The sequence below is a fragment of the Pungitius pungitius genome, chromosome 20 (genome assembly GCF_949316345.1).
Source record: "Pungitius pungitius chromosome 20, fPunPun2.1, whole genome shotgun sequence".
Lineage (NCBI taxonomy): Eukaryota > Metazoa > Chordata > Actinopteri > Perciformes > Gasterosteidae > Pungitius > Pungitius pungitius.
The window spans coordinates 2,407,553-2,423,264 of NC_084919.1; the positions used below are offsets into that span (position 1 = coordinate 2,407,553).

General features: G+C 47.3%; 1 protein-coding gene across 1 annotated transcript; it reads right to left on the reverse strand.

Moving 5' to 3' along the window:
* Positions 1–615: 615 nt before the first annotated feature.
* LOC119194528 (uncharacterized) lies at positions 616–15,388 on the reverse strand. Its single transcript, XM_037448615.2, has 22 exons — positions 14,606–15,388; positions 11,875–13,106; positions 9,916–10,354; positions 9,664–9,760; positions 9,378–9,491; positions 9,161–9,286; positions 8,553–8,663; positions 8,069–8,435; positions 7,388–7,595; positions 6,881–7,118; positions 6,482–6,660; positions 6,136–6,349; positions 5,777–6,000; positions 5,440–5,682; positions 5,059–5,293; positions 3,970–4,607; positions 3,759–3,841; positions 3,614–3,659; positions 3,256–3,396; positions 2,964–3,075; positions 2,208–2,747; positions 616–2,125 (listed from the first exon to the last, which is right to left on the reverse strand). The coding sequence occupies exons 2-22, from the start codon at positions 13,074–13,076 to the stop codon at positions 1,413–1,415; spliced, it is 6,270 nt and encodes a 2,089-aa protein (XP_037304512.2). The 5' UTR covers positions 13,077–13,106; positions 14,606–15,388; the 3' UTR covers positions 616–1,412.
* Between the last annotated feature and the right edge of the window lie 324 nt (positions 15,389–15,712).

Consider the following 15,712-nt stretch of genomic DNA (forward strand, 5'->3'; position numbering starts at 1 on the left):
TAATGAATGCAGGTTTTACTGTGTAAACAAATTGATAATAAGAAATAATATATTAAATGGTTTTTTGGAGGTTGTTTTTGAAAATAATTATTCAGTGTTCCGAGACCGTCACCTCTGCCTAAATATATTGGTCCTATTTTTTAAGTAACGCATCAAAACATTAATCTCTTCACGCCTGGTTTACTTATTTAAAGTAATATAAGGTGACTTCTGTACTAAAAGTCTCACTATTATTAAACAAAATCTATTGGGAATTTTGTCAAAATAAAAACAGTTCGGGAAATGCTGAAGAGTAAAGTTGCAGTTATTCCTAAAAACGTCCAAAGCGTATAATTAAAACCCTGAAAATAAGCTTGAGACATTGCTCTTCATTGGCCGTCATGAAGGGAAGGGCTTCAGAAATCTCTCCTCACGTCTGCTTTAACTGCTGACAAGACATTTTACTGATTTAGACACCAGGGCAATCAGATGTGTTCTATTGATCGTCCTGCACTCAATTATTACTCTTATGAGCCATTTCCAAAACAATTGGGTAATAACGTTCAAGGTTCGAGTCGTTCACCTTCTAGACAAAATCTTCCACTAACAAGAACTTTGAGTGACTGAAAAGTGCCGTGATAATAAATGCATGTCGTTTTTATTGATTATAAAGGCCACATTATTTTTCACATCTTCTATTGAACGAAAGCAACAAGACAACCAGTGTTTCAAAATCATCCACAAAGTAGATGCATCGCAATAAAAGATCAAAAAAATCAAAAGAAATATAATATTTACAGAGATTATTTTCATAGATACAATATATGGCAAAAAGCGTCTCTTGATTGCTTCTGACACATCAGGTTTATGTGCATTTCACTCCCCAGAATACAAACCACTACTATACAGACTACAGCAAAGAAATCATGGGTGGGTCCTACCAAAGACATAAAGTGCTACTACGTTTGATTTTTCACTTAGTTAATACCGGAACAACACTTTCATAAAAAGGAATACATGCGTCAAACTAGCTCTCAATAAAAATGGAAAACGTACTTTGGACAGAGTTAATGAAGCAGTTGTCAGTACTGAGAAACATGGACTTTTACATGTATTTGCATAGGACAGATCAGTAAAAAAATGACAAAAAAAAAAAAATTCATGATTTGAATAAATCTCATTTCGCTGGGTGTGAAGTAAAGTGAACCAGAATTTAGGTGACGGAAAAGTATCTCAGAAATCCTGATATATATCGAAGCGGAATGCTGTTACCATTCATTTCTGTTCAGACATTCAGCCGGTCAGTTAATGCTTTCTCTCATAGTCTCTCTCTCTCTCTCTCTATCTCTCTCTCTCTCCGTAGTAAAGGTCCACCGAGTTTTGTCCGTCCCGGAGACTCCCCGAGGTCCGACGTCCGCAGGAAGAGACGAGGATTACTCCGATTCCGATTCAAAATCGGATTTGATCTCCGGTTCCAGTTCCAGCTCCTTCTCCACGTCTATCCAGGAGCGCTTCTTTGCGCTGGGGAAGTCCTTCCCCAGGGAGCCGCGGGTCAGCGGGCGACCGGCGCCGCCGCCGCCCCCCGCCGCCCTGCGCTTGGAATCGGGGCTCCCGGGGGACGGGCCGACGGGGCCGCAGTTGGACGGAAGACTCGCTGAGCGCTGGGCGGGAGGACGCCACAGCTGTGGTGACCTCTTCTTCGGGGGCCGTCCCCTGGGCCGTTTGACCGCCGGGGGGCCGTCGCCGTCCGCCCCCGCAGCTTGTGCTCTGGTCCCTTTGGAAGACATTTTTTTATTTCTGCCACCGTCTCCAGCGGGCGGCGTGGGGAGGGGGCGCTTCCGGGGCCGGCCTCTCCTGCGGCCTCTGCGACTTGGACCCGTTTTGCCCGAGCCCACCGCTGCACCCGAAGCCGCGCCGCCTGGTTTGTCGGGGGGCGCGAGCTGAGCCCCGGGGGCCGCGGTCACACCCGAGGGAAGAGGCGAAGCCGGTACGGTTCCCCCTTCCTCCGAAACCCGAGGGCTTCCGGAGGAAAAGCTCTGGGCCTGTCTCACCAACGCCTCCACCTCAGAAGGACTCATATTCACGCCGCCCTCCTGCCCGTTCTTCCTGGGCTCCATGACCATGAGTGTGTAGAAGCCGTGACCAACTGTGAAGAGGAGGGACGGGTCAATATAATCACACGCATGTACATAGAGAGATGTGCAGGTGTGCAGGACGTCTTGACTCACGTGGCTTTAGAGACGACGGCAGTATGATTCTGCCGGTTTTGGAGCGAATCAGCGGGAGAGAGAAGGTCGTCGTGGCTTCGGCGGGGGGATTGCTGGAAGCGGGCGCTTGGGGCGAAGCCGACGCTGCGCCCGCGTGGGAGGCGGTGCAGCCGACCCGATTCTCCAGCCGCTCCTCTGACGTCTTCTGAGGGGGGCCGCCAGGTAGCGAGGGGGCCGGGACCGGAGGCAGCAGTAGTGGCGCGGCGGCGGGTTGGGTAGGAGGCCTGTTTATGTTGGCGTGTAGCAGAGACATCAGCTTGTTTTGGGCCCCGTTCGGAACCTCATTCTTGAAGAAGTCGGTCAGGGACAGCGGTTGGGGCGGCAGCTTTGACTGAGGAGGAGCGGCGGATTGCAGGAGAGCAGCTCTGGACGAGAGAAGATTGGAGAAGAAGGGCTTCCATTGAGGCTTCTTTTCAGGCTTCTCTCCAGCCTTCTTCTCCCTCTCTTTCTGCTTCTCGCAGATCTCCTTCAGCTTGTTTTTAATCAGCGTGTCCGACTTGCCTTAATAAAAAATTAAACAAGGGAAATTTCAAATGACACAAGTCGGAGTAAAGACAGCTTCTTACGGTGTGTGCTATCCAGGGAAGTCCCGAAAAGATTGTACAGTTGTAATGTTGGTGCGTAATGAGCTTCCACCGATTCTGACGCATTGGAATAGCTCATAAATTGGGGCAACGCGACACACGAGTTCAAACAGAAACCGCAGACTGTACACACCAGACAAGAGGGAAAGCTCCTTCACGTAGATGGCCTGCATCCGAGTCAGCATCCTCTTCTTCTCCTCCAGAGCCCGCGATGTCTCCACCAGGTTTTGGATTTCTTTCACGGCCTGCGAATGCAACGGAGCTCTCGTCAAACACGGATGCAGAACACGGTTAGGTGAATCCGACCGGGCTCCAACGAGTTCAAATGTTTACTGCAGATTTGGATGCTTTTAGGAATATACAGAAAAGAAGGAAACAGCTTTTTTAAATTTATTTATGGCCCATCACAACATCACACAACTGACCAGTGTGAGGAGGCGGAGCCTGGGGGCCCGGGGGTCGCTCTGAAGGACAGTCTGGAGTTTGTCGAAGAGGGTCCGCTGTTCACAGCGTCTTTGCCTTTCGAGCACCGTGTGGTTCGTCCGTCTCTTGTTGTCCTTACACTCCTCCATTTGATTGAGGGAGAAGATATGAAATCAGAAAATAATAGTATTAGTGGCAGTAATAGTAATATTACTACTCTGTAGTAAAGATAAGATAAAGTCAGACGTCACTTGGCTATTCCCACCCGGGTGAAGATGCTCTGTTGGATAAAACCGGTTACACTTTTCTTGTTCAATGAGATGAAGCAAAGAAGAAGCTGAATATTGCTCTGTGTTGTACCTTTTCGGCGAGTTTCGGCGATGATCCCAAACCAGCGCTGGATTTTCTGAGGGTGGAGAAAAACGGAGGAAAACTTTGTAAGGACAAAATCCCCACATTGATGTAAAATATAGAGGGGTCCAAACGTTGTAAATATTTAGATTACCCAGACTCCTTTAGTGCTTTTAGGACATCTTTAACTTCATTGATGGCCAACCCGTCTACCGTCTCAATGTCCACCTCCACATCCTGAATAAAAAAAGAATAAAAAAATGGAAAAACATTTTTTTAGATCTGAATTCACCACGACAGGATTTGCAGATTGATTTTGCATTATAATTCACAATTTTGAACAAGAAACATTTATTATTCCTCACACTATCGTCTTCGTCCCCCCCTGCGGAGTAGTCGGAGGAGTCCGAGTCGGAGCTCAAGTCCTCAGAGGTGACATCCGGGTTTGAGTCCTCCTCCCTGCTGTTGCTTTCATTCATCTCATCCGATGGCATCTTCACGTCACAGGCCAGCTCAGGGGGAGATCCTGGCTCCAGTGACGTGCTGCCGGATTGGTCCGTAGCCGCTCCACAAGTCTCCGGGCCGACCCAACTTGGAGCCGAATCGGCTGCCAAGCGGCCACAGTTAGGCGGGGCCTCTTTTTGCGGCCGGGCTTCGTCCGCACAAGCAGCGCTCACAGTTCCCGGCGCGGCTCCGTCAGCTACGTGGCGCGGGAGCTCGATGAGGGTGAAGCCGCCGGGCAGGGTGACGCCCGGCAGGTTCCGGCTCCTGGTCCTCTGGTTGGCCGGAGGGCAGATCCGGAATGAGTAGGTGCCGCTCTGCCCCAAGAAGCTGGGGGTTTTCAGAGCCGGCGACACGGTGAGGGACACGGGCGAGGAGGTGGAGCAGCTCTGGAAGGGGCTGACGCCGCTGCGGTTGCTCGAGGCAAAGGGGTTGAAGGTGGAGGCGTTTTGGATGGAGTTGTTCAATCCCTTCATCCAAAAGTCCATCGGGAACCTCGGAGCTGGATAAACAAAACAACGAGGGGGGTGGGGTGAGACCCAGAAACAACAATCCTATTTTAACATACTTGCTTTATATTTAGACATTAAATGTATTATTATAACTGATAAAGTCTGGGGAATCTTGAGCATGTTTCAGGAAATTCATTAATATTACATGAGGGCTATTATCTAATCTTGATACATTTCTGTCTGGCAGATTAGGGCTTCTGAGATTGTGAGGGCCTCCCGACAGGCACCTCGATACGTCCCTGGTGTCATGCCTCTCGATCGTGAGCACACCCCATGAAGGTGGTGTGAATTGCTTGGATGATTACAATGCTGAGCAGTAGCTGCAGGTACGTCTGCGCCGGAGGGTTCTCGAGTTGATTACTTTTCCCTCCTTTTGTGAAGACAATCAGTCTCCACCTGAGGTGCTAGCGCGGAGGTCCGGGAACAGAGAGACGATTTTACCTGGCGGCTTCAGATCAGCGGCTCCTCGTGCCGTTGTAACCGGAGGGGCCGCTCTGTGCAGAGAGTCAGGGGTGGGGGTTCGGGTTGTAGTGTCAGATTTCCGAGAAACTTTAAGTGAAATGCCGCTGGGAGGACGCAGTCGGCCCGTGACGAACGCTGCGAGGCGGTTGGCTGGATGTAGAGACCCCATGTTCCCCAACATCAGTCGGGCCTGATTGTAGGATTTACCATTTACCTGTAAAGGGGGAAATACTTTGATATTACTAGTTATATGAAAAAAAGATAAATATCAATATAAATACCTAAAAAGAAGTGAATCATAAAGTAATAAAGCACCATGTGACTGATGAGGTTTTACTCAGTGTTCTACATAAGACTGACCTGTATAAGTCCAGAAACTTGGCAGCCAACAGGTTTGGTCCTGACCTTCAACCTGCCAGCAGGTACCACTCCAATCATGAAGGGTGTGACTGCGACCTGCACATCTGGCTCTTTAAATTGGAATTGGTCCTCTTCTGCCTCCAGGTGCAAATTGGGGCTTTTGACGGGCGGGTTTTCCTCATCGCTGTCGTCGGATTCATCTCCATCGATGTCACTGGCTTTTGATGGTTTACTGATGTGTAGCTGGATGAAGGGGAGGTGGAGCACGACACCATTTATGTTACTAAATGGCAAAAAAACATATATAACATGTAATAATAATAATAAGAGGTCTCACCCTGTAGGTGACGGTGGCGCCGCTGGGCTTCCGCATGAAGATCTTGGCGACCGGGCGGACGTGATAAGGCCCGATCCAGAAGCGGCGAGACAGCCGGTTCTGATTCATGCGCTGACATAAAACCTCAAGGACCATTTGGCGGTCCTTCATCCACTGACACGCCGACTGGATCTCGATTTGCTTTTTTGCTTCTTTTTCACCTGACGCCACAGAGGCCTTTATTGCTGAGGGGACAAGACCAATATGGTTGTGTTAACAAGCAGAATATCTTAAAACATCACACGGTCTGGCATGTCATCCAGTAGCCGCGGAAACGAAACAAAATGATCCAATTCTTGCATATTCTTGGTTTTTCGCACCAGTTTTTTTAACCATCTGAGGGCTGTGGGACTTCGGCTGGTCGCCAGCGGCCGTCTTCTGCTGCTTTGCTTTGGGGGTCTTTGCGAAGCTGTCAAGGACCTTGGGATCAATGTTGAGCTTGGGGGGAGGCGCGCTGTTGAACTCCCTCACACGCGCACACGTCATCATGCTCTCCAAGTATTTATACACCGGACCTTTATCCTCTTCTCGAATCTGCAAGGATTTACATTTCAGTTTTGAATAACAGACAAAAGGTACTCAATTATTTCCACTTATAATATCCCAGCAAATAATTTGCAACAGCAGTGTAATGCATTCATCAAATACTTTGAGTTTATATTCTACCGGTTGGGTCAGATGGGTTCCACTGCTGCGCTTCAAGTTCTTTAGAGGGAGGATATACAGTGGAGCCCTTTTGGGGACAAAGAGTGGTTCTGGATCCACTTGATGAGTATGGCAGTTCCACAGTTTGTTAGCATGGGAGCCCGGGTGAGGTTGAACCACATTTTCCGTATTACTCACAGCTGGAGAGGAATGAAAACATCTTATTAACACCTGATACTTAAGAAGTGCCCAAAGCTGAGCGACACACAAAAGCCACTCAGATCTCATCAAAAAGTTCCACAGTTCTGTAATAAAGATGTAAAATAAGATGTAAAATAGAGGCATTTGTAAAAGTCCATTCATTCCGAGAGCACAATGGTCGAGACCAAGAATAAAGAGAGGAGAATAAGTTGATCGTACAGTAGACCGGTTGGATGAGCTCCTCTGTCTCCCCCAGGCTCAGCTGCTTGGTGATCCTGCGTTTGAAGCAGGCGCAGGCGAACATGCATTCAGGCCGCTGGCAGTGGAACGGAGCTCTGTTGGTACGCTGCAGACTCAAGCACACGCAGCCCAGGATGCAGAACTCCTGACCGCATTCGGGTAGCATCGCTTTGTACTTTGGATACTTGGATACTTTACAGACCTCACTGGGCACCATCTGATAAAAAAGAAGGAGGAGATCCATCAAAACGGTTCACAAACGTGATTGCTTTTTCTTCACTGGGCTTTGATTTTCCTTTTACAGACGCAGACTACAGGATTTATAAAATCCAAACGAGTCTTGAAATCGGGTTGCGCCCCACACACACACACACACACACACACACACACACACGGCATCTTCACCAATTTCCATGACATTTAAATGACATCAGCCGCATCGTTAACATCAAATGACAGAGTACACTTGTCCAGTGTGTGTCATACCTGTTTAGTCAGCAAACCAGTGAGGGCCACCATCAGCCGGTCTTCAGTCAGCTGGGTCCTGTTCAGACCCCGGCTCATGGCTCCCAACTCCATCTGCAGCAGGAGGCACTGGTACTTAGAGAGGCCTGAAGCCCTTTGGGTCACGGCGGGGCTCTGCACCACGCTTCCCGCTGGTCTTAGGCCGAGCTCTGGGAGGTACGTGGATAATCTGAAGAGGCAGGACGGTGTGATTAGTCTGCAGCAGGATTTAAAACCAGAGCACATTTAGCCCTCTTAAAGCGTAACTTTGTTTTACTGATATATATATATATATAAACCTTCACAGTCTTCAAGTTCATATTTATGAAATAACATTTGTTCGACGGTGACCATTGACCTTGAATTTACAATATTTAAGAGTAAATATATAAGAGTAAATTAATAAATAGTATAAATAGCATTTTATAAATAGCACTGGTACCAGCTGTGAAACTGTAAATGGGAATCACAACATCAAAGGAACAAGTATGTGTTATTTCACATTTACGTAATCAGATGAAAAATATTTTAACAACACTCTGGCTGAATTGGTTGAGACATTATATTTTAAGAGGACTAGGTAATAAATACATTTTAAAAACGTCCCAAATGTAAATATTTGAGGATGTGTTTGGGCAAAAAAGTAACATGAAGATTTATTACCTCTGTGCTACCGGCGCTGTCTGTGAGGATGGGGCCGCCTGTGTGGCCTGTACTTCAGCCTGAACCGGGGTCTTGGGTCTGGAAAGGGGAGGAGCCGGCGACGCCACTGCAGAGTAGAGGAGGGGCTTGTGGGAAAGGGGGCAGGGCCTGTTGGCCCCAACAGGAATTTTGGAAGCGGTTTTTCGGTGCTGCAGGACGCTGTCCAGGGTTTTCACGTAGCTGGAGCTTTTGACGGGCAGCTGATAGGCCACCGAGTCCTCGGAATTTGTGGCGAAGGCGGCGGCGCGCTCGCTGATGTACTGAGCCTCGTTCTCCAGGTACTCATCCAGCATGTTGCTGCAGAACGCAGAGAGGTTCTTCTGGGATCCTTTAGGAGACGATTGAAGACACTTTAATGCTACAGCTCAGGAGAAAGGAATTCGACACAATTACAATGTTACAGTTTATCACTGCATAATTAGTACTGTAGCTTCAAGAAGCTCACCTTCACAATTGGGAGACGTTTCTTTGTTTCTTATGAACTTGTCTCTCCATCCCTTTATTTGTGTCATGTCACTTGTCTTTCCTGTTCGGGAGATGAAGGACGCTCCTTTGTCTGTGAAAGAATCAACCCAATACCGTTCCATTGAAAAAGAACACCACATTGTTGTTCATTACAATAAAAAGACATTTTAGAAGATGTATTTTCTTTGGTTGGCACCAAACGTCGACGGGACCAGCTGTGCTCTGAGAAGGTCTCAACTCATTATTGTTCCATTACAACATTTCATCTGATAGCTAGCGTACATTATGGGTGTTTTACTGACGAGGAAATAAATAAGATAACATTTTAATGCCACCTAAATGCATTCATTTGGTTTTAGTATTTAACATCTGTTTAGTTTTTCAATAAATGTTGAATTTTTGAAAACCTAAAGTTGGTCACAGCTAAATAAGCTGGTTCTACGGGGGTTTGCACGCTTTGTCTTTGTCACAACCTCTTCTTCAAACGCACATCACACAAACGTACGTATTATGTGTTATTAATCTCAACTACAGATTACAGAGTAGAGCGTTACAATAAACAGCTCATGATGTCAAAGTCCAACTCACCACCAGGAGACGAAGCCACGGCCTCGCTTTTTTCTGGCAGGTTTGGGGCAGAAAGTGGCAGCTGAACCCCAAGATACTGCAGGTCGATGGACTTCATCGGGTCCAACGAGCTCAACTTCATGCCCACTAGAAAATGGACAGAGAGGAGGAGAAAGATATCAGCACTTTATTACTTTGCCCGACTGACCCGACCGCAGGGATGTGTGTGTGAACTCACCCTCCTGCAGCACAGGATGGATGACTTGTCTGTGCTTGAGAAGCATGAGGTCCTGCAGCAGGATGGCCTCCAAGCGGCCAATCATCTCCCCATCCGTCTCCGGAATCACATCCACTGCAATGTTTTCAACACACGACATCATTGTTTGTTCAATTAGGAGATGACGAAAGGTTAATGCAGGATTTTAATGAGGCAGTCACAACGACCACTGTATAATGAATACAGCTCCGCACAGAAAGAAGTTGCCGGAAGTGAACCTGATGAAAGACGTCTTTGCACCGCTTACCTTTCTTCTTCCACACCATCGGCGTCGTCGGGGAAATCGGGGATGCCAGTGGTGTGCTATTGGCTGGTTTGTCCCCAATGTGTACCTCAAGAGCTTCCTGTCACACAGAAGCCAATAAAGAGCTTTCAACACCCTGCAAAGCTTTCACTACTGTGCACCTAAACATTATTTTGACAGGCAACAAACAACCCCCGTTAGATAAGAGCACAACATATTTTGCGATCATTCTACTTAATTTTCTATGGTTTTTACCTTTGAGGTAAATGACACAAACAGCAGGCCCTCTACATCATCCAGCTCTGGTTGCATAGCGACAGTCAACGAAGGGCTGTGGAATACCGTGGGGGAGGCAGCTGCAGCTTTCCACTCTCTACCCCTCGAATTAGCCCAACGTCTATTGATCTTCTTCCTCCTCCTGTGGTTTCCGGGCGATGATCCCTGGATCGGCGTTGAGGTAGCGGGGGCGTTGGTCATCGCAGCAAGGGGTTCTTCCGTGGATTCCTCTGTGGGTTTTCCCGTGGGCTCAACAAGTGGACGTTTTTGGACGAGCACAAGCTCGCCAAGGGAATGCTTGCCCCTCAAACAGGGGACATACGGTTCATCCCTGGTGGAGAGAGACATGATGGGCTTCAGGACCAGTCGGGTCACTTGCTCATTTAAGAAAGAAGCAGAGACGTTGGGGGTCTTTGTGCTGTAAGACAGTAAAAAAAGAAAAAAAACAGATGTTTTTGGAGGTCAAAAGACTAAAACTTGAAAATAATGATGGTATCAACTTGTGATGGCACGCTATGTGGAAATGGAATTATGTAGGTAATTCCAGCAGTTTAACTCTTTCTCGGATACCATGTTTAAATTCGAATATTCCCCAAATAGTTAACAAAGGCAGCAAAAGGGACAAAAAGTCGGCTTTAGGGATTGCTGACTTTCATCCATTGGTGACAGACGATCGGCCCAACCGGATCTCTGTAACGCGATCCATAACAGCAGCCCTGCAATAAATGCTGACTGAAACTCGATATAATCCATAATTTGGGTTCAAAATTCAAAACAGGTAGAAATTCAAATTGATATTCTCTTTTGAGGTCAGACTGTTGTGGTGTTAAGAAAATGTCTTCTCTCAGTTTCCCTTAAAAGCTCTGCACTGGACTCCATCATGTACACAATGTGAGATGTTCCTGTTATTCTAACTATGCAACATAAATATTCAAGTTTCTTTAAGTGATCGGAGATGTTTTTTTTAAATAAACAATGCGGTTGATGTTACTTCAGATTCTTTGTGAAGCTGCGAACAGCAGTGGATGCTTTGTGGATTCTTCCTTTTAAAAAACCTCACGTAAAAAAGGTATGTTAGTGATTCCCTGAACACACTAAACACATTCATGTTTGTTAATATTCTGTGGCTACACGTGGATTAACCTACTAAGGCAAATGCAATCCAGTGCAATGGCTCTGTCACATTTTCTGCAGTTACTGAGTTAATCCAACTATTTGGTTATTACTGATAATAACTCTTCTTACAGAGAAAAGGAAATTCTATGTGAATATTCTTTTGAGTAATGTGTTCAATTTTTCAACAAAATATTAATATAATTCCTTTTTTCTGTCTCTAAAAAATAGATCCTTGGATTTCTCTGCTGTGTCTCCCTCTGAGATGTGTCACCGCTCTCTCATTCTGATACTTTGTGCTACTGGATATAGAGACCTTGTACGTTATGTATTACCACGAGGGAGGACTAGCTCTGTGATTAAACGGTAATAACCCGTCATTTGTGAACATTAAGAAGCCCCTTATTGTGCGTCTCTGGTTTACTTCTAAGGCGCGGTCAAAAGAACCCAACTACGGGATCTTTATGTTCACTTCTATGTGGCTTTGTTGGCATGAACATTTCAGAAAAAACAATGTTGCAAAAACATCAAAATGATAAAGAAAGTTATATCTTAATAAATAATATTAAAATGTTGCATATTTTGTTGTCTGGGGGTATTGGTTGCTGTTTTAGTTTTGATTTGATGATTTCTGTAGTATATTAAAGTAGGAATAAAATATTTTGAAGTGCAGGTCAAACTACAACCATTAAAAATAAACATCTAGTTAATTGAATACCTGCATGACAATAATAATCCAAACGGGACATTATTATCTCAAACATTGAGGTTTTGGATTGTTTTCGATTATACCAATGGTTTGCATAAAAACAGGTATAAACTCACCTCAGATCCACAACCTTCTCCCTGTCCTTATTGTTTATGGACTCTTGTGTTCGGAAAAAAAGGTGAATATTGGGCTCCGCGGGTGTTGAAATAGGAGACTGAGGTTCCGTCATCACCACAGATTTCGCCTCAGCAGCCTGAGCCAATCGAGTCAGACGGGGGTTGTTCCCATCATCCCTGAAGCCCTTTGCAAACGGATTGTGATTAATTTTCAGCTGGGTGATCCGAAAGTTCTGATAAGTCGTCACAGCCATGAATTCAGTTTGCGGGAATGTAAAAGTCATGCTCTCTGGTCCCATAATCACAGGCTGGGCAGGTGAGGGCGCGTTCCCGTCTGGGACTGGGATAACATGCAGCCTGGGAATGTAGCGATGCAGGGAGTGCAGGACCGCGTAGCCGTCGAGATCTTGAGGTTGATTGGTCAGTTTGAGCTTGTAGAAGGACACCAAGGTGTTCATCCACTCAGAGCCCAGGCTGGGCGAGTAATGGTGGGAAAAGGCCCGGCTCAGACACTGGCCCTGCTGCTCTGCTCGTCCAGTGATTTCCCATTTGGTTGAGCTCCAGCGGTACTTGTACTTGCTCGATGGAACAATGGAAAGGACCAAACTGTACTGCCGCTTGGGATCCAAGCCAGACAGGCGATATCGGCAGTACGGGAACATGCGGCGCCCCTGTTTCGTGAGAATCATCTCCGTCCCGCAGCTGTAGAACTGCTCCCACACGCTGTTGTTCTCCAGAGTGACACTGACGCCTTTGAAGGTCAGCACCGCGGGATATTTCTTTCCCGCGCCCGGCTTGCCGTATGTGGTAGATTGTAGCGCAGACGACGGCGGCGGCAGTTCAGATGCACCGACAGGGCTCGACCCCGTTGCCGCCAGGGAGTCCGACGCCGACGCTATGTGTGAGGTAGCTGGGCTGGTTTCAGCGGTCCCTTCGGAGGCAGTGGGCGGTGCTGCGGCAGGCTTGGCTGGGCTAGCTTCAGCGGGTGAGGAGCGAGCCGAGCTGCAGTCGTTGCTCGCCATGGAGACAGCTTTCGTCTCAATCGCCGTCTCGCGAGGGAAACGATCAGGTCCCGCGGTGGTCGGATCGTGAGGGGTTGAGGAAGGGACGGCCTTAGTGGGAGCGTTAGTCGAGCTCCCTTCCAATTCCTCCGATGCACGGGGCTCCTCCATCGATGTGGATTCAGAGTCTGTGGCGGGCATCACGAATGTCTGTCCTTCTTCATTAGACACCTGACATGAAAAACAACAATAAGAATGTTAACCAGCACCGCAGTGTTTTGTATGATGCAATACACATTTCAGAGGTGATTAAATATAAGGGCAATAATCAGACAACGGCAGAAGACAATAAAACAACTACAAGCCAGACGAAAGCAATAACAAAGCACAGCAAATATATGCTACAATTTAGCAGTGACAATTTAGTGGGGTTGGAAACAACCCATGAATTATTCTTTACTAAATCCTTAAGGATTGATGATTGGTCGGGAGCTGCAAATAGCCAGCCAGCTGTAACGCCAGATGTGTAGAAACATTGTGCTACCAGTATTGGCTGCTGGTAAACATGCTCCACGGTGAAAATCAAAGCAGATTATACAACATGTAAAGGTGCCGGTTGTGTGGAAGTTTCGTAAGTTTTAGAGCACACCAACATTTCAAGATGTCTGCTCTGCATGATTTAATTGAAAAGCTCATTGTGTCAAAACCATTGCATCAAAGCAGAGCAACTTTAGGATGTGCCGCAAGCTCCTGAAAAATAAATCAGGGCCTAATGGAGAATATTATGATTTATTTACAACCACGGGCCATATTATACGTGATCCCTGAGCTATAAATTCCTTTTACCGAGTAAGGATATTTGAAATATGCATTTATGAACTATATCTAAAGCTATATAAAGCATGCTTTGTCAGTATGCAAGTGTGCAATCACAGGGAGAAGTGGGTCATATGCTGCATACTCATAACACCGCAATATATTACAGAATAAAATGCACAACATGACTGGTCGAGAGGTCCCAACCACAAATATTGACAAACACCAGGTGAAAACAAGTGGTGGAGATGCAAAAACGACAACAACACCTCGCGCTTACTTAAAGAACGCCATCTGACCAACAGCGTATACGATGTCTAGCGGCACAACGCGTGTGCGTTCATTTTTTATTTTTATTTTTTAAGTTGAACACGTCGCCTCGTAGCGGAGGGGACTTTGTCTTCGGGAGGTGCCGCCGACCAATAAGCCGGCATGGCGTCACGCCGCCGAGGACTCGACGCGACGGCCCAGAGAGAGGCTCGAAACGAAGCTTCGTGTTTTTACAAAGTGTCCATGACAACATGGGAAACGAGGACGTTGCGTTGAACGCCTCTACCTTCACTGCCGCGACGAAACCGACGTCCGCCGGGGGGGGGGCAGGGGACAAGCTAGTGCCCTGGCCGGTTTGGTAGCTGTCCTGCCCCTCTCTTGGGTCAGTTGAGTACTCACACCAACACAGATGATCTCTCCAAAAAAAAAAAAAAACGTGTTAACCGGCCGAACTGGCGCGTGCGCGTTTACCGCACGAGCTCCCAGCCATTCACGCTGGGGGTTTTTTTTGTTGTTTTTTTAGCTCCTGGAAAATAACAAGTTGTTGGGGAAACGGTTCTTTCGTCCTCTGTCACGCGCCGCGCGGAAGGTGGAGGCCGCCCGCTCAGCAAGTTGGAAAAGTTGTGTGCTCACTAACGGCTCACCTTTCCGTCGTCGGGTCGAACGCCTCGTGGCCCCGCAACGTAACGTCAACGTTTTACGTCGAGAACTCCGAAACTGTTTGCGTTGCCACCGCCGCCGCCGTCGTTGTTGTTGTCGCCCTCGCCGGGGTGGGTGGTGGTGATTGTGGTGGTGGTGTTAGGCTCCGGTGAAACCCTTCGAACGTGAAAACAAACCGGCAAATGGAGGCCGAGAGCCACGCCAGTGTGTGTGTGTGTGTGTGTGTGTGCTCGAGCGACCCGAGCGTGCACGCTGGTGAAGCAAACAAAAAAAAAGCGCATGCACAAGATATCAGCGCCCCCCCTCTCTCTCTCGCGTGCTCGATCTCTCTCTCTCTCTCCCTGTATCTCTCACTCTTTCAATGGCGCGTGGTTCCCGGGTCGCCAGCGCGAGGAAAGCGGGAGTCTTACCATCCCGGAGATTTTTTTTCTTCTCTCGCGTGCAACTCTCAGCAAGTTTGCGCGAAATTGTTTCTGTTTTTCGATATTTCCTGATTACGAAAAGCAGTTACCCGGGACTTGAAAGCTTCCTTTTCGTTCATATTTCCTTCACTTCTACCCTGTTTTGTATTCCCATCCTCCCAACAACGAGCACACACACACACTCGCCTCGCTGTCCCTCTCTCTCGCTCACACACACGTCCGTGCTCTCGGTGACGTCACCCGTCCACCATGGCGGTCGACCTCCAGCAGCCAATGGGAAGGCTCCCCTCCCCGGTTCTTCACCGGACAGTGGTTTCGTGGTGAGGCCGGTCGGGTCCGAGACTTTGACCCAAAACCGTCGCGCATTAAAAAAATAACCACGAGTGAGGTGATTAAATGGTGGTTAACGTGAGAAATGATTCAATATTGACCCGCATCACTTAAATCAATAGCTTCAGGTTGAAGGTTTCTAAACACGCCGCTAGTCGACTTGGCTGTGTTTCTCCGATAAGATGGCGGCCAAATGCGAAATGTGATCAATACGAGTGAACAACGTGCCCAAACAAACCATTCCACACGAAATAATGGGCTTTCATTTAACTGTATGTATTATTGGATGACTTATGCACTGACTAAAGGTCCCCTTTAGGTGTTTAAAAAATATATATC